At 61.5% G+C, this 17312-nt stretch overlaps 2 protein-coding genes across 3 annotated transcripts; one reads left to right on the top strand and one right to left on the bottom strand.

The window, feature by feature from the left end:
* The first annotated feature begins 3723 nt into the window (after positions 1-3723).
* On the top strand, positions 3724-13123 carry DTX4 (deltex E3 ubiquitin ligase 4). 2 transcript variants are annotated; one of them, XM_076343558.1, is made up of 9 exons: positions 3724-3966; positions 7437-8160; positions 9028-9089; positions 9241-9402; positions 9540-9580; positions 9927-10079; positions 10791-10952; positions 11332-11421; positions 11813-13123. In XM_076343558.1, the coding sequence occupies exons 1-9, from the start codon at positions 3756-3758 to the stop codon at positions 12044-12046; spliced, it is 1839 nt and encodes a 612-aa protein (XP_076199673.1). In that variant the 5' UTR covers positions 3724-3755; the 3' UTR covers positions 12047-13123. The 2 variants fall into 2 exon arrangements, with proteins under 2 accessions (XP_076199673.1, XP_076199672.1); XM_076343557.1 differs by having other exon boundaries at positions 9540-9601.
* A 984-nt stretch (positions 13124-14107) lies between these two features.
* Positions 14108-17312, bottom strand: MPEG1 (macrophage expressed 1). Its single transcript, XM_076343555.1, has one exon. The coding sequence runs from the start codon at positions 17279-17281 to the stop codon at positions 15122-15124; it is 2160 nt and encodes a 719-aa protein (XP_076199670.1). The 5' UTR covers positions 17282-17312; the 3' UTR covers positions 14108-15121.

The raw sequence follows: 17312 nt of genomic DNA, 5'->3' as shown, positions 1-17312 counted from the left end.
GCATGGGCATGGGAGGCCCCAGGCACTGTGGGAGGATAAAGGGCGGCACTGAGGCAGGGCCCTCAGCACCCATCCTGCCCACCCCACCGGTCACATTGGGGCAAGCGGGACTGCAGGGTTGGGGCTGCCCCGTAGGTTCGGGGTGAGGGTGGTTTGGTGGTGCCTGGTTTCTTGTGGGTGATGCCCAAGAGAAAGAACGTGCACCTTCTTCATTGCCACTTATTGCCTGACCTCAGCTTTGCAGCTCAGACCGGATTTGCAATGTTTCTGCTTCCCTCCGCTTGGGAATAACAATTTCTGGCCTTTATTTTTTTCAGGATTAGTCAAAGTGAGTCCCTTTCCCAGCAAGTATTTCTCTCTCCCAGTCTTGTCTGCTTTGTGTGCTTGAAGCCATCTTGCTTTTCTCCCCTTGCACCCTTGTGCTCAGCAGTGGCCAGGTGCTCACATCCTCGTCCGCCTGCTGCCCCTCACCTTCCCAAAGGCAGGCATGTACACCTCAAATGCTGCATGTCCATCTCTGAACCTCACAACCCAAGCAGGTGGTAACAGACCCCTTTTCTCCCACCACAGTAGCCCGGGTATGAGGTGACCTTCACATCCCTGGGAAGCCGGCCCCAGCCCTGGCACGGGTCCATGCAACTTGATCCTTCCAGATCAGCTGCTGGCAGTGCTGCGAGCTGAGCTCGGCCTGCTGCAATCGCACTCCGGGAGTTGAAGCAGCAATTGGGATTGAAGGTGGACAATGATGTTGCTCCAGGGGCTTCCCTGGGCTGTGCCCAGGAGCATGAATCGCTGCTTTTGCAACCTTCCTTATTCCTTCCTTGCTACCTTGCCAGCAGTGCTGGCGCGTCTGTGTTTGCAAAGCACCCTCAATGCTTTGAAATGGCCACCATAACCAGAAACAGTGTAAAAAAGCAAACCATAATCCAAACCTCCATGGTCTGACTGAATGAGAGGTTCCAAGTCTCAAGCTTTCCCCACCAGCAAGCCCTCATCATGCAGTAGAGAGGTGGTGACGTCTGAGCCTGCCGGGTTTTAATGCTATTTTTCAGCTGCAATGCCGAAGGGAATCACTAGTAAACTGATTTGGCAAGAACAGGGGCATCCAACGGCTGAGCTCCCTCGCTGCTGGGAGGCCCTTTGGACTTGCATTGCCGCAGGCTGAAGTTAAGTTGATTCGGGTGGCTGGACATGACTGAAGCTGTTGATTTTGGGGACAGAAATTAAGAGCTTGAGGGGAAGACAGTCGTACCCATGTAGCTAATGCCGCTGAGGACCCTGAATGGCCTCCTGCAAACTAAAAACCACCAAAAAGCCATCTGAGATTGTGCTTTGGGAAGAGAGAAAGGATTTGCAGTGCTGGTGGGAATGGGGAAGGGGAGGGCTGCGGTCCCGAATTGCAGAGGGGAAGGAGCCACCAAAACTAACTCACAGATGTATTTAATTTCAAAAAATAAACATTTGGGCTTAATGCGTGGTTGGGTTGGGCACACTTTGTGGGATTGGAAAGGTTTTAAGCCGACCGACGCTGCTCCCTGACCTCAGGCATGCCTGTACTTGGGTGCTGGCATCAGTGCTGGGCGCTGGGAGAGAATAAAGTCATCCCTTGCCCACCCTGCACCGGAGGCAGGTGGGGTTCAACTGTGTCGGTCCCATTGACTCATCCATCCCCTTGCACCCTCGATGCCAGCATTGCAGTGCTGGCTCCTGACTTTTTGATCCTGAGCCGGGGCCGGGGGGGGGGGATGTTCACCAACACTTTCCTTTTTAATAGCAGGAAAACCTTTTCCTCCTGTCTGAGTCAGCGGAAAGGATTTCCCTGGGTTTCCCCATCATGGCCTTGGCTGCACTCGCCTGCCCCAAAGGAGCAGGTGAAAACCCAGAGGAGTGTCCCTCCACTGCGGTGCTGCCTATCTGGGAAGGGCCAGGAGCCCTCCCTTCTTGCAGGAAAACGCGCTTCGAGCATGGCCCTGCGTGTCTCGGAGGGCAAGCTGGAAGAAGGAGAGATTTGCTTGAACTTCTGCGGTTCGCCTCCTCCTCTCTCACCATGGCGCTTGCCAGCTGGCATCACCACAGTCCCCACCTGTTTCTTTCCCCCTTTTATTTTCCTCCCTTCTTTTTTTCCCCCTCTATTTAGATCTTGCCTAATGGTTTCTCACCACAAGTGCCGTTGGCAGATGCTCGGTGGCCTGGGCAGTGCCTGGGAAACAGGTTTGTCAGGAGAGGAGCTGCACCGGCCACCGGGAGCTCAGCAACATCGTGCAGCAGCACCACGGGTCCCCGTGTCCTGGGGATGAGTCGCCCTCTGAGCTGACATGGACCATGGACTGGGGGATTTGCCAGTGCTGGGAAACCTGTGCACATAGGACACAAATGCAATTTGTACAGTTCTCCCCAAACCAGGCAATGATGGGTGTTTTGTTTAATATCCAAGAAAAATAGTGTTTCGTGTGTCTGAGCACAGGACCACTAAATGAGGTGAGACCTGATGCCAGCACTTGCCTGTTGCCAACATCCTGCCATTCAGGGCTGCCCTGGGATGCTGCTTGTGGGGCTTAGCGGAAGAACAAACTCAGGATGAACTTTTTTTTGGGCTGCAGGGAAGGGCCAGCACCGGCTGCTCCGGTCCCAGGGAGTCACTGTAAAGCAGAGGCACCTGTGTCACACTGCCAGCGGGAGCACGTGGGTTTTGGTTGTACCGGTTTCAGTTTGCACAGCAAAGCCACCGGGCTGCCAAGGCCTGTGTAAGTCAGAGGAACATCCTGAAAGATTCGTAGCCTCACGCCAGGCTGAAGCTGCATGAAATCTCCCAAAAAAGCACTTCCCAGGGAAACTAAACTGTGGCAGGCAGCTGGGAGAGCTGGGGTACAGGAACTGGGATTATGGCCCGTGTGCCCCTCGAGGTGCACAGCGATTTTGGGCTTTGAACCCATTTTTGTGCATCACGGGCCATGGCCAGGGGCAGCTCACTGGGCTGCTCCCCGCAGGCACTGCAGCCCGGGGAAAGGGATGGTCGAAGCTCTCGGACCACGTTTCACTGTCACGGCGCATGAAGAGGGGTCCGGCCCTGGGGTCCTGCCTTGGGTCGGGCATGCGACCCCCCCAACATCCTGATTCGCACTGCAGGCGGACTTGGGGCCGCGGTGGTGCACAGGGATGGGCGCGCACCGGGTCCTCCCTGCAGCATCTGCGCTGCAGTCTCGGTTAGGGGTGTGGGGAGCACTGGGGGGTCCTTGGGCTGCAGGGTGGGGGTGCAGGGGGCACTAGGAGGGGTCCCAGGGGTGACGGGAGGGGGTCCGAGGGACACCGGGGGTCCTGGGGTGGAGTACGGGGTCCGCGGGGTGCGCAGGGCCGAGCCGCGCCTAGCCCCCCCCCCCCCCCGGCGGGAATGGTTTCTCCCGGCCGCGCTCCCCCCTCTTCCCCGGCCCTCCGCCGGGATGCTCGGTGCCGCCGGGCCAGGGCCGGGCGCGGTGACGTCAGGGGCGGGCCGAGCTCTCGGTGCGGGCGGGGCGGAGCCGCTTTCCGCCTCCCGCCGCCGCCCGGGGAGCGGCGCTGCGGTCCGCCGCGGCGCTGAGGGGCGGCCTCGCCTCCGCGCCCGCTCGGCGGCCAGCCCCGGGGCGGGGGCGGGCAGAGCCCTGCGCCGCGCCGAGCATGCGAGTGCCGGCGGGGCGGGCTACAGCGGCCGCGGGGCGTCTGCGGCGGCCAGCCGGAGCCGGGGGAGGCGCCGGGCCGGGCCGGGCCGGGGCGGCGGAGCCATGCTGCTGGCCTCGGCCGTGGTGGTGTGGGAATGGCTGAACGAGCACGGGCGGTGGCGGCCCTACAGCCCAGCCGTCAGCCACCACATCGAGGCGGTGGCCCGCGCCGGGCCGCGGGCGGGCGGCAGCGTGGTGCTGGGCCAGGCCGACAGCCGCCTGGCGCCCTACATCATCGACCTGCAGTCCATGCACCAGTTCCGCCAGGACACCGGTGAGTCAGCCCGGGGGGAGCCACCGGACGGCCGACCCCTGCCCCGGCGTATCTTGCCCTGCCCGGCCCGGCCGGGCCCTGCGCCGGGCTCCCCGGGCTGCGATTGCGTTGCTTTGCGCTGCTTTGCATCGCCGGGTGCCACGCAGCCCTGCCTGTTTGCACGTTGCTCCGGGCTCCGCGGTCTGGCCTTGCGTTGCTCGGCGCCGTGCAGCACAGTGCTCCCTGCTCTAGAGTTGCATTGCACCGTGCTGTGCCTTGCAGTATTGCTCAGCCCTGCGTGGTCTCGCACTGCTTCGTGCTCCCTGCTCTGCAGTTGCATTGCACCGCACCGTGCCGCCGGGTCCTGTCCAGCGCTGCCGTGTCCTGGTCCCTCGCTGCACTGCGCTGCACGGGGTTCTGGTGCCAGGCCCCGTGCTGCCCTGCCTGGTCCGGTGCTTTCCTGCCTGACATGACTGATCTAGATTTGCTCTGTATTTCCAGGTCCCTTATTGAATTGCACTGGTTAGTGTAGAGTTGCACCATGCAGCGCTTTGCTGCCAGGTCCAGTATTGCACAGTGCTGCCTGACCTGGAATTGCATTGCACGGTGTTGCACAATGCTGTGCTGCTGGGTCCCGTACTGCATTGCACTGCCTGAGCTGGAGCTGGGTTGTACTGCGCTGCCTTTCCCAGTCCCATATTGCATTGTGCTGCTTTGCCCTGTGTTACGTCCCATCGCCCGCTCTGCCATCACGTTGCTGGCTGTACTGCGCTGTGCTGCTGGGCGCCGCGCTGCATTATACTGCCTGATCCTGGATTGTATTGCCCGGTCCTATACTACATCTGGATTTGCCTTGCACCGCCCTGCTCTGCCTGCCCTGGAATTGCACAGCTCTGCTCCTCGTTGCCCAGTCCCACACTGCTGCCCAGCCCTTACCGGTGCTGCCCAAGCCCACGCTGCCCGGGGTTGCCCGCTGCCAGCTTGTGTTATGCCATCCCACCTGGTCCCCAGGTGCTTGCTGTATCCCATGCTGCCTGGCCCTGCCCATGTGTTTGTGGTCCCTTACAGGGTTGTGCTGCCCAGCCTCCTCCCTGCTGCACCTCCCTGGGCCCTATTGCATGCTATGGCCTTTTCCTCTTCTGGCCTGCAGTCCCTTCGTGTGCGGAGCCCATCCACTGCAGACCCTTCCCAGGATCCTGCCCCACCATGCCCAGCTCCCTCTGTGCTACCCCTGAGCCGCCATCAACCCCAAAGGCCCAGTGCTGTAACGGTGCTTGGGGACCAAATCCTGCCCTGGGTCATGGCAGCCCATGGGGGTGCCCAGGGTGGGGGCACACGCAGGTGGGGGGATGCTCAGGGAGGGCACCGGCAGGTTGGGGGTCCCCAGGGTGGTGGCTTGGATGGGTAAAGGGGCTATTTGGGGGTAGGGGGCAATGAGCAGGCATGGGGGTCCCCACGGTGGTGGGGTTGTGGAGGGATTCCCAAGGTGGTGGGGTACATATGGCCCTGGGGGTGTCTGGGATGTGGGGCACAGGCACCCATGGGGGAGAGGTTGGCACAGGGGATTTGTGCCCCCTAAACACCCCCGTAATGGCCATGGGAAGGGGACCAGCCAACGTCCCTTGTTCCTGGGACAGGGAGTGCTGGGTGCAGCGGGGTGCTGGACACCCTCTTTTGTCCTCTTTCCCCCAGCAGCTCTGGGGGCTGGTGGGGACCCTTCCCTGCCTGGGGGTGTGGGGACGAGGGACCTCTGCGGCAGGGCTGGGGGCCAGCCTCTGAGGGCTATTGTCACCCCAGGGAGGAGGCCTGAAAGGCGGATTGTTCTGTCTCTCCCTGGGTTGCTGGGGATGTTGGTATTTTGGGTCATTAAACAGCTCTGATTTGGGGGGGTCGCGACCCTGGCAGGCCCTGAATAGCTATTGTCCCTTTTCTTCCCCTGCTGAATGGGAGGCCGGCTGGCCGCGCTGGGCTGGGGGAATGCACGGCGTTCCCACACCGCCGCTCGGGGACCGCCAGATGCCGCATGCTGCCACTGCTGCCCTCCCCGCCTCACGCCGGATTAGGATAAATCACCACCCCACTCCCCTCCTGCCCCGCTTTGTGCTGCCAATGCCAGCGGCTTTTCTCCCCCGGGATGTCCCTTCGCAGGATGGGGACGGGTGGCCTGGCTTGCCTGGGGTGCAGCTGCACCCCATTCTCCATAGTGGGGTGCTTGATGTGTGCCTGTCATTAGTGCTAATAAACAGCTTTTCCTTTTTAGCTCACTTTTTCTTGGGAAGTGGTCCTGTGTGGGGACTGATGGTGGCGGCTGCTCCCAGCGGAGAGGTGGGGGTGAAAAGGGAGTGAAATTCTTGCAGGCTTTGCAAGACATGTGGTGAAAAGCCGAAGAAGCAGGCTTATTATTTCTTCTCTTTGACCTTTCTTGTTTCTACTGCTGGCAGGGGGGCCAAGCCATGGGGTTTTGCAGAAGAGCATGGAGGCAGCTATGTTCGTGAGCTCATCCCACCTATTAACCAAACAACTCTGGGTGCTAGTAGCATGCTCAGGATGGGACCCTGAGGCTGAGCCTGGCTGTGTTCAGCCTGCCCTGCTGTGCCATGAAACGTCCCAAAGAGGAAGGCTTTCTCCTCATTGTAGGAGTTTCTAAAATTTGTGTCCGTGCTTTGAATGCGTCCTAGTCAACTGGGAGCGGTGGGAAAGGAAACGCCTAGCAAAAATAAGGATGCAAGCCACAAAGCCTTCATGCTCTGCACTCATCCCACTCTTAACGCTTGCTGATGGGGGAGCAGGAGCCGGGCACAGGGCCCCACTCAAACCCCTTTGCTTGGCCTCGCGGGGATTTTCCCTCTGCCACGGGCTGGGTTTTCGTCGCAGGCCAGTTTGGCAGCTGCAGATGGTGGGGCTGGCACAAGCCCTGCTCCCCTGCGCACATGGGTGCCTGTGCATGTCACCTCTGCGGGGCTCAGAGCTGCCCTTAAATCTTATTCCCCCATCCCGGTCCAGAGCTGAGAGGGGGACAGGGCCGTCTCCGGCAGGAGTCCGGTGCCTACATGCCTGGTTTCATCAGGCTCCCGCAGGAGGTCCCTGGGAGCAGGTTGGAGCGGCCAAGCTTGTGGTTCTGTGTTTCCTCATCAGGGCTGAGCGGCTGCATGCTGGGGCTGGGAGGGCAGCCACCCCTGTAGACTGATGGGGGTGAAATCTGCCCTTTCCTCACCCCGGTCACACTGGGGGTGCACCCCAGTGCTGTGCATGTACAGCCCAGGGGCTCCCTGGCCCTTTGGGTGCGCCAGCAGCAGTGCGGCTTGCAGGCAGTGGCCTGGAGAAACCAAGGCACACCAGTCCCCTGGCAGGGCAGGGACAACTGCTGAGCCAGAAAGTTGTCCTGTCCCCGTGCTGAACAGCACCGGCGGGGCAGGTTGGGGTGGTTTCGCTCCCTGCCCACAGGTGGGTCCTGGCGCCAGAGTCTGACAGCATCTCTCATCCTCCCTCAGGCACTATCCGCCCTGTCCGGCGCAGCTACTACGACCCATCGTCAGCACCAGGCAAGGGAGTCGTGTGGGAGTGGGAGAATGACAGTGGGTCATGGACACCCTACGACATGGATGTGGGTATCACAATCCAGCGCGCCTATGAGAAGCAGCACCCCTGGGTGGACCTGAGTGCCATTGGCTTCTGCTATGTCATCGACTTTGCCACCATGGGTCAGATCAACCGGCAGACCCAGCGCAAGCGCCGCATCCGCCGCCGCCTTGACATGGTCTACCCGCTGGTCTCGGGCACCCTGCCCAAGTCACAGTCCTGGCCGGCCAGCCCTGGGGCGGCAGCGGCCCCCCCGGTCCCCGCCTGCGCCTGTCCCCAGTGCCTCCTGGTCATGAGTGTCAAAGCCACTGTGTCAGCCGCTGGCCCTGGCACTGCCACCCTACAGCCCCGCAAAGCCCCCCCTGCGCCACCTGCCGCCCCCAAAGCCTCAGCGCTGGCCCCAGGGGCCAAGGTGCCCAATGGTATGACCCCGGTGCGTGGCTCACTGAAGCCGCTGGCAGCCCAAGGGGGCCGGCGGCAGGCAGCCAGCACACCCGCCTTGAGCTCAGCCAGCTCCACCACCAGCCCCCCTGGCACAGGCAGTGGCAAGGCATCCCGTCCTGGCCTCAGCACCCTGAATCGCAGCCACCTCCAGCGCCTGGCCATCGCCCAGTCCCGGGTACTCATTGCCTCTGGGTGAGTCCCGCCGTGTGCGAGCGAGAGGGTAGCTGGGGGGAGAACAGGTGCAGCGCAATTTTTTTTCTCCTCCCCAGGGAACGGAGGGACTGCAGCCCTGTGGGGCTCCCCCCTGCAGGGGTGCTGTCACCCCTGGGCCTGGTGGGAGATGGACCTCGGCAGTCCCCAACCTCCCGTGGGCGAAGGGCTCTGCTGGGCCCCTCTCCTTCCCTGCGGGTGCCTGGGGACTGGAGCAAGGATGGGGTGGCTCCTGCATCTCAATGAGGAGGCTGAGGCTGCTCTTTCTCTTGGTGGCAGGGGACGGGTGGGGGACTGCGAAAGGCCCAAAGAAAAGCCATTCAGGCCCCATGAGAAGGGGTCCCTCCAGACCCCCACCCTCCGAAGACACTTTTTTTTCAAGGGGGTGGGTGTTTAATGAGCCTGTTTCTCCCCTTTGTCTGGCTCTGCTGTCAGCCTTCTGTCGCAGCCTGGCCCCTTTCCTCTCCTTCTCCATCCTCCCCCTTCCCTCCGCTCCTGACCCGCCGGGAAACTTTCCCATGGAAGAGAGCCCCAAGGGGAGGGGGGGAAAGAGCTGTGGCAGTGACGTGGCTGTAGGAGAAAAGAGAAAAAAAAACAACAGACTAGCCCGGGGAGCGGTGACAAAAAGGGGCTGTGAATGGAGATGCAGGCGGGGTTTCTAAAGAGCAAGAGAAAAGGCGGCAGTGGGGCAGGGGGGGCATGTTGCCCCGTTGGGGGTTTCTCTGTTTCCAGCCAGGGCCCATGCAGTTGCTCAGGCAACTATTGTCTGGCCCCTGCCGGCCCCCGGGGGCTGCGGGGATGTGGGTGCCTGCCGCCGGCCCTGATGTGGTCTCTGCTGGCTCCTTGCAGGGTCCCCACTGTCCCTGTGAAGAACCTCACTGGCTCCAGTCCTGTCAACCCAGCACTGGCAGGTGAGGATGGGGCTGCAGCAGGGCGCCTGGTGCCCGTGTGTTCTGGCCTCCCCGGGGGGGCAGTCAGCCCCAGTGGGGTGGTTTTTGGGGGAACATCTGGGGTTTGGGGTGACACTGGTTCCTCAGTGCCATTTCGAACCTCCTCGCCCAGGGATCACGGGAATCCTAATGAGTGCAGCTGGGCTGCCCGTCTGCCTGACACGGCCCCCCAAGCTGGTGCTGCACCCCCCACCTGTCAGCAAAAGCGAGATCCAGTCCATCCCTGGCATCTCCCACACCTGCCGCAAGACCACCAAGAAACAGGCCAAGAAGGGTGAGAGGCACTTTGCCACATGGCCCCTGTTCCTGTCCCCGCTTCCCAACCTGGTTCCCCTGTCTCCTCCCACTGCTCCCAGCAGTGGGTTTCCCCCGTGCTGCCCTCCAGCCCCTCTGACTTTTGCTCTCCCACAGGTAAAACTCCAGAGGAGGTACTGAAAAAATACCTGCAGAAGGTGCGGCATCCGCCGGATGAGGTGCAAGCAGCGGGGGTCACGCTGGGGTGTCCATGGGGTGCTTTGCTGTGGGAGGAGTGACTGGGGACACAGGCAATGCCCCCATGCCATGCAGGGGTCTCCTGCTGCCCCTCATGGCTCTGCCCTGTCCCCATCCCCCTCCGAAGAGGGGCTGCGTGCCGCATGCATGTGTTGGCCAGCCTCTGCGGTGGCCCAGGGTGACGGCATGGCACCAGGGGTGGGTGCTGGTCCCTGGGTAAGAGCAGGGCAGCTCATCAGCCCCATGTCCTTGGCGAGGCTCTGGCTGCATCCGTCCATCTGACCCTTCTCCTCCCCTTCTGTGCAGGACTGCACCATCTGCATGGAGCGCCTCTCTGCACCCTCCGGCTACAAGGGACCCCAGCCAGCCCTCAAGCCCGACCTGGTGGGGAAGCTGGTGAAGTGTGGCCACGTCTTCCACCTCCACTGCCTGGTCGCCATGTACAACAACGGCAACAAGGTGCAAGGCTGCAGCCCTGGGGGATGCCCAAGCCCCCAGCTCGGCAACCTGTGCTGAGCTCCACCTGCCCTCAGTGGGACGACGCTTGAGTCCTGCTGCCCCGGAGGGCTCTGACCTCCCCGCCCTTGACAGAGTTTAATTTTTATCAGCAGCAAGCACTTTGGGACTGCTAAATCAGAAACCAGGGTTGTGTGGGTGTTTTTTCCCCCACTATGCCTGGGTTTACGTCCTTGCTTTCCTTCTCAGGGTTAGTGGTGGTGAACTTTGATCCCGGCATGTTTGAGCAGAGCTACCTGGCATCTCGCACTGGGCAGTGCCTTTCCAGCCGCAGGTGGGCTTTCCTGAGCCCCCTGCAAATGGCCCTTGTGCTCGATATTCCCAGGAAAATGCATTTCACATTGCTTGGGGTTTTTTAATATTTATTATCTTTCCCTCTTTGAAAAAAAAAAAAAAACACCAAAACAGAGGTAGGGAAAGTAGAGGGAACTGTGAAACTGATGAGGCAAAGAAATGCAGACCTCAGGTTTTTGGTTAAAGTTGGGTTGCTGTAGCAAATTCTCACAGCCCTACCCCCTACCTCCTAAGTGTTTTTGAAATGACTGTTTTCATGATGAAAATGGCGTTCAGTGCTGCTCAGGGATGAAGTGCCTGGTCTGGCTCAGTGCTGGGGGATACCGGTTTCATTATATTCTCCTCTTTTCCTGCTCTCAGGATGGGAGCCTGCAGTGTCCCACCTGCAAAACCATCTATGGGGTGAAGACTGGGACACAGCCCCCGGGGAAGATGGAATATCACATCATCCCTCACACGCTGCCTGGCCACTCTGACTGCAAAACCATCCGCATCATCTACAACATCCCCCCGGGGGTGCAGGTTCGGCCCAGTCCTATGCCCAGGGAGGTACATGGGTGGTCCCCTGTGGGGGCTGGTGGCCCTTGTCACTGCTGCATCACCCCCGGGTCATGCTGCAGCTCATGCCTTGACTCGGGGCTCTGGGTTCAATGATGTCTCAGGAGCTGCGTGTCTGTAAGGATGTTGTGGGAGTCTGGGGTACATCTGCATGAAAGTGTTGGCCCCGCCTGCTTGGTGGCAGGGGGGATGGTGGCATTTAGGGCCACCATGCTGGAGCATGGCCGCCCAGCACAGCAGTAAGCAGCTCTGTGTCCACTGAGGTTGGGGGGTTACCTTATGCCCAGAGCATCCTTCTGAGCTCCAAAAGGGTTTTGTTCCTCTCCCACTCCACCCGCTGCAGGGACCAGAGCATCCAAACCCCGGGAAGAGCTTCACCGCCCGTGGCTTCCCCCGGCACTGCTACCTGCCAGACAGTGAGAAGGGCAGAAAGGTGAGGGGCTCACCTGGGTGGCTCGAGCTGGCCAAGGCATGCTCAAGGGCATATCGAGGGGGAGAGGGAGTGAGCAGCTATTTGGAGCATGGGGAAAAGCAGATAGGGCTTATGCAGGCAAATCTGGGTGGAGGTTTTCCCCGTAGCTCATCTGGCATGCTCTGCAGGAGCCCAGCAACGTTCCCATGTGCTGGGGGAGCTCTGCAGCCTTGTCCCACTATTTTGTTTGGGGTAGGACCCCATGCTGGGATCCTGAGCTCCCTGGGAGGGCTTGGCTGTGGGTTGCCCACGTTGCCGGGGCATACCAGGATGATCAGGTGTGCCTTGAGCAGAAGTGGGTGCTTCCCCGCTGCATTTGCCTTGCTGCCTGCCTCATCTCTCCCCTCCACAGGTACTGAAGTTGCTGCTGGTAGCCTGGGACCGGCGCTTGATCTTTGCCATTGGGACCTCCAGCACCACAGGCGAGTCAGACACGGTGATCTGGAATGAGATCCACCACAAGACAGAGTTCGGCTCCAACCTCACTGGCCATGGCTACCCCGACATCAACTACTTGGACAATGTCCTGGCCGAGCTTGCGGCCCAGGGCATCACGGAGGAGAGCCTGGCACAGGAGAAGGACTGAGACCGTGGCAGGGAGGCAAGGGAAGGGGCACCCATGCCGTGCCCCCCCAAGGATAAAGCTGCTGGAGAAACCCGCATGGGGGCTTTGCAGGGGCACCTGGAGCCCCCTGCTCCTGGTGGCACCTGCCCAATGGGAGCATCCCCAGGCTGGCCGGGAATGTGGGAGAAGGTCCTTTTGGCCATCCCCTTCACTCCTGCGGGGAGGGAGCCTCCCCCACGGAGCCGTGGGGCTTCACGCTGGCCTGGCTGTCCCCTCCGGCTGGTGTCCTATCCCCACTGCCACCATGCTGAGGGCTTGGGGGGTGCTAGGCTCCCCTCCCTCCTCATCCATTGGACGGTCCCAGCCTGGCCTGATTCCCCTGACACCCATCTGGGGCTGTGACCTGGCCTGGGGTGGGAGCAGGGGCCATGGGAGTCCCCCTCGCTCTGCCTCATCCCTCAGCCGTCTATTTGTTCATTTGTCCTGTCCGGTACCTCCCCACTGGTCTCTTGTGTCCACGGAGGTTGGGGGGGGGCCCTGGCCTGCCTCGGCTGGCCCCCCAGCCCTGTGCCCCCTTCTCCTCTTGGCTGTGTCTGAGCTGTGCCCTGCAGGGTCCACTTGTCTGGGCTGCTCACCCCCACCCCGTGCCGGGGAGGGGCTGGTGGGTGGTAGGAAGGGGGGGGGAGGGGCATGTTTCCTGGCCTGTCTCCCACCCCCCCTGTAGTGGGTTCCTTGAACTGTTCGTATGGGGGCGTCCCCGCCTTGAATTTTTATATACCTCGTGTTTTGGGGTTTTGTCGTATATATGTACATATAGGTCGTGGCATTTTGGGAGGTGTCCTGGGGGCTGGGAGAATGGGATGCTGTGGCCAGACTAGGGGCTGAGCCCAGTGGCGCTCGGGGTGGGGGGGGGCAGGGGCAGCACCGCTCCCCCACTGCAGGGACCCCCCACCCCGAAGGGGGTCAGTGCCCCATGGTGGGACTGTCGCCTGTGGGTCACTGTGGGGCCAGGCGCAGGTGGCCCTCCTGCTGGGTCCCAGCACCATCCCCAGAGGCCCCTTTGGGGGGGCAGGGGGCAGGGGGGAGAGGTGGCTGGCTGGCGGTGGGTTGGCACAGCCATTTTGGGCTGGGGCCAGGGGGGTTGGCGTGGGCAGGGGAGTGTGGGTGATGGGGGGGGGGGGGAAGGTTGCATGGCATCTTGGGGTCTCTGCCTGCCCCCGGGGGACTTCATAGGGCCTCTTGGAGCCACCTGTGATGGGGTGCTGGGGAGGTCCCCGCAGCTTTGGGGGCTGCCCTGGGGACACTCTCCCCATTGGTGAGGGCTGGCTGCACTCATGCCGCTGTCCCGCGAGACCCCCGGGGTTGGAGAGCGGAGTGGGGGGCAGCACCCACCACTGCCCAGGCTGCCCCCAGCCCTGCACTGTTGTCTCCTGGGGGGGGGTTGGGGCCTCCTAGGCCGTTTTGTTGCATACCCCTCGTGGTTTTCCGGGAGGGGGTGTGTGTGTGTCACCTTGCTCTCGGTCCCAGGGGATGGCTGCGTGGGAGGGGGACCCGTCCTGCTGTGCATCGTGTTGTCACTGTTTTTCCTCTCCCTGGCTTGGGGGGGGTGTCGCCCCCAGCCGGCCCCCTCGCAGAGGAGGGGGTGGGGGGTCAATAAAGCGGATGGCAGGGGACGCCCGCTGTCCCTGCGCGGCCTCGCCTCTCTGTTGTCTTCTGTCCGTCATCTGTGTGGCCAGGCGAGCGAAGGGGCACCATGGGGAGGGCAAGGCACGCCTTGTCCCCCTGATGCCCCTTTGCACCGGTCTGTCCCCAGCTGTCCTTAGCATGGGATGTTATTTTCTACCTCAAGGGAGAAAATCTCTTTCCCCAGGAAACCCCCCTTTTTTGGGCGGCTTAGCAAGCCAGGGGAGCTGCAGCAGTGTGATTTCTCCTCCACCCGAGCCGCAAACTTCCCCTGCTGCAGAAAAACCCTGGTTGGAGCTATGCAAAACCCTCCCATGATCTGGGGGAGGAAGGGGGGGTCCCCCACCCTCCCCCGGTGCCGCCCTGATGGCTCTTAACGTGACACAGTCTTTTCACAACATGACTTTTTTTTCTTTTTTAATGCCGCGTTGCCTACGCAATTACTTCCTGGCTGAAATAAAACTGATCCGTGCCTCTCTGCATGCGTGTGTATATCTATCTCGATAGATATACATGGAGACAGGGCTTGCCCACCAGTTGCAGCGGGCAGAAGCCAGTGGCTAACTCCACGCACATCTCCGTGGGGCCCCTCTGCTCCCTCCTATGCCGCGAGGTGAAGCATTGCTAATACTGTCTGTGCCAGCCCTGGGTGCCTGCAGTAGCTGGGGGGGCTCTCTGGGCTTGGAGGGCTGGGGGTCTTTTCCCAGGAGTCGGGCCCCAGCATGCATCCTGACCCAATGTTTTTACAGTAGCAGGTCTCCACCGTGGACGTGCTTGAGTCCTGCTGGTGTTCCTGTGTGTTGGGGGAGGGGGGGGGGGGAGCGTTGCACAGCTTCCCCTGGCTTTTGGGGGCCAGCCTGTGGGCAAGAAGATGGCTGTGCTCAGGGTTTCCTTCTCCTTGGGCACCCCAGTGTCCCCAGCAGCTTGTTGAAGGGTCCTGAGGCCCCCTTTTTGGTTTTGGGGCAGGGGAGACAACTAGGGCATGGCTTGCAGTGGAGGGGGAAACTCGCTTATCTGTGAAGGGGCAGAGCCCTGGGACTGGTTGGAGGGGGGAGATGCAGCCGTGGAGGTGCAGGGGCAGGCAGAGGGATATCGTGGTGGGTCTTGATGATGGGTTGACCCTAGGAGCCGGCCTCCGAGGTCAGCCAGGGAGGGATATCTGAAGGGCCATGGAGCCTCCCATGGAGCTCGAGGCTGGAGCTTGGGGATCTAGTGGAGGGCGAGAGCATGTGTTGTCCCACGGAGGGGTGAGCCTGGGGCCTTCGTGGGGACAGGGACCCTTGGCTCCAGGGGGCGAGGGGCAGGGGGCTAGTAGCGCTGTGCAGCTTTGCCCCTGGAAAGGGGGGGTGGGCAGGGGGCTTTGCCTGGGTTTGGGGCACAAGGCATTGCCTGGCAACTGCGGGGTGGGGATGCTCATGCCATCAGCCCCTCTGGCTCTTGCTGGTACCCCTCACCCATGCTGAGCACAGTGCTATCCTCGGGGCTCACGGCGGCCAGACTGTCCCCTTCGCCCATCGCGCGGTACCCCCTCGCCTTGTACCTCCGGTGGCTGTAGCAGACTGTCGCCAGGATGGTGGCCAGCCCCGCCAGGACCGCCGCAGTGATGCCAGCCACCTCGCCCCCTGTCAGCCCCCGGCCCCTCACCATCTCCACTGAGTGCTGGATCTCTTCTGGCTGGGCCAGCTGCCATGCGTGGCTCTGCCCATCCCTGACCCAGGTGCTGTCCCCATCCCCGCTGCTTACCAGCACGGTGTTGATGGCCGGCAGGTTGGTGGGGGGCCGGGTGAAGGGTGGCAGGCGGGCAGGCGGCAGCGAGCCCCCTGTGAAGATGCCAGCCTGGACACAGTACTCCACCTGGCAGCTATCGCTGATGAGCGCCAAGTGCTGGCTGAAGCCTGGGGGGCAGCTCTTGGCATGGGGGTCTTCGGCGGTGTCCTGATGCTGCCCTGCCAAGGGGTTCCCTGCCTGGCAGCTGAAGAAGCCCCCAAAGGGCACCGCATACTGGCCTCCCCCCTCGTAATCCTGGCTCACGCACACCCTGAGCTCATCAAAGAGCTTCAGTGGGAAGTACCCTGAGGGGCAGGACTGGGCACCAGTGATAGAGTTGGTGCTGTGAGCGCTGAACAGCCCCCCAAAGAGGTATCCCAAGCTCGGGGCCACTGGCCCGCTCATTGCACACCAGTAGGCACTGAATTGCACCCGTGAAAGCCAGAAGACATCCTGGCACTCGCGGTGGCAGAAGATGCCCAGGATGCACTTCTTGTGGCACTCCAGATGGCTGTGGCCTTCCTCCTGTTCCTGCATGCCCAGCAGCACTGGAGTGTAGGTGGTGGGGCAGGAGAAAGCCCCAGTGAGGGGGTTCCTCTGCTCCAGCCCCCGGCACAGCGTGCTGGTGTCGGGGCCAGCCAGCCCAGCACACTCCTGGAAGACTCCCCCGAAGGTGAAGTTGGTCATGGCACCCTCACAGGAGCCATCATCGGCATTGGCATGGAAGTTGAAGTTGGGCGAGGTGGCATCGGTGCAGCCCGGGTAGGTGTTGAAGGTGTAGTAGCGGCGGATAGCCATCTCCACTCGCCTGGCCAGCTTCTTCACTGTGGGGGTGGGCAGCTCTGGCAGGGTGCTGGGGTTAATGAAGAAGTACAGGGGCAGCCCTGAGCGGTCAAGAGCCACCAGCTGGTTTCTGATCCCCTCCTGCCAGGTCTTGAGGGTGATGCCTGGGTAAAAGGGCGTCCCACCGATGCTCTCTACCCTGGAGTTGGTGCGGTTCTCCAGATACTGCTTAGTGAAGCCAGAGCTGACATCCAGGGACTCCTCATTTTTCACACCGACGATGCTGTGGAAGGCCACGCCGGCTGAGGCGGTGACAGCGCTCCGTGTGGCCCAGCTGTCCTTCAGGAAGGTTGCCTTGATCTGATCCTCCTGCACCAAGCTGGCTCCAGCATCCACGGAGGTGATGGTGTGGGTGCCATAGTTAAGCACCAGCACCTCGGCCAGAAAATCAGCCATCCGCGTCTGGTTGTTCTCCAGGTGGCTGGCAATTGTCAGCAGCTGCTTCTTGAAGCCCTTGTCCAGGACTGCCCCTGGGTCGATCTTGGCAGTGTAAACCAGGTTCCTGACTTGCACTCGGGTGGTGACAGCATGGTCTTTCACTTGGTGGGTCTTGGTTCGGTGGAAGTCATAGGAGAACTTGCCATTGATGGAGGAGAAGAGGGACAGCTCCAGGTTGATGGAGGCAGAGGTGATGCTTTGGTAATCTTTCCAGGACTCGATGATCTCAGAGTTGATGTCCAGGTTGCTCTGCTTGCGAGGGATAGTGAAGATCTCATCTGGGATGATATAAGATCCATCTTCTGTGGTCTTGCACAGCGAATAGCCCAGGTTGATAACTCTGCCCATATCCAAATTCCTGAGGTTATCCCAGCCCCCCCCCGGCAGGACTTCCAGACTTGGGAGCTTCAGGGCCTTCTTGCACTCCGAAAACCCCGCAGAGGACAGCTCCTGGGACTGCTCAGCCCCTCTCACCGAAGCCACCAACACCCAGGCGAGCAGGACCCTCCACACCACCCAGCCCATGGCTGAACCAGTGCAGGGCCCTCACTAGACG

The sequence above is a fragment of the Aptenodytes patagonicus genome, chromosome 7 (genome assembly GCF_965638725.1).
Source record: "Aptenodytes patagonicus chromosome 7, bAptPat1.pri.cur, whole genome shotgun sequence".
Classification (NCBI taxonomy): Eukaryota; Metazoa; Chordata; class Aves; order Sphenisciformes; family Spheniscidae; genus Aptenodytes; species Aptenodytes patagonicus.
The sequence above is the reverse complement of the archived record's forward strand: the minus strand, read 5'-3'. Positions and strand labels throughout refer to the sequence as shown.

Excerpts from the sequence above, each read along its gene's own strand:
- MPEG1 (XM_076343555.1), bottom strand. The coding sequence starts at position 17,281 with ATGGGCTGGGTGGTGTGGAGGGTCCTGCTCGCCTGGGTGTTGGTGGCT.
- DTX4 (XM_076343557.1), top strand. The coding sequence starts at position 3,756 with ATGCTGCTGGCCTCGGCCGTGGTGGTGTGGGAATGGCTGAACGAGCAC. Across the intron at positions 9,403-9,539 it reads CAAGAAACAGGCCAAGAAGG|GTAAAACTCCAGAGGAGGTA; the intron begins GTGAGAGGCACT and ends GCTCTCCCACAG. Across the intron at positions 9,602-9,926 it reads TGCGGCATCCGCCGGATGAG|GACTGCACCATCTGCATGGA; the intron begins GTGCAAGCAGCG and ends CCTTCTGTGCAG.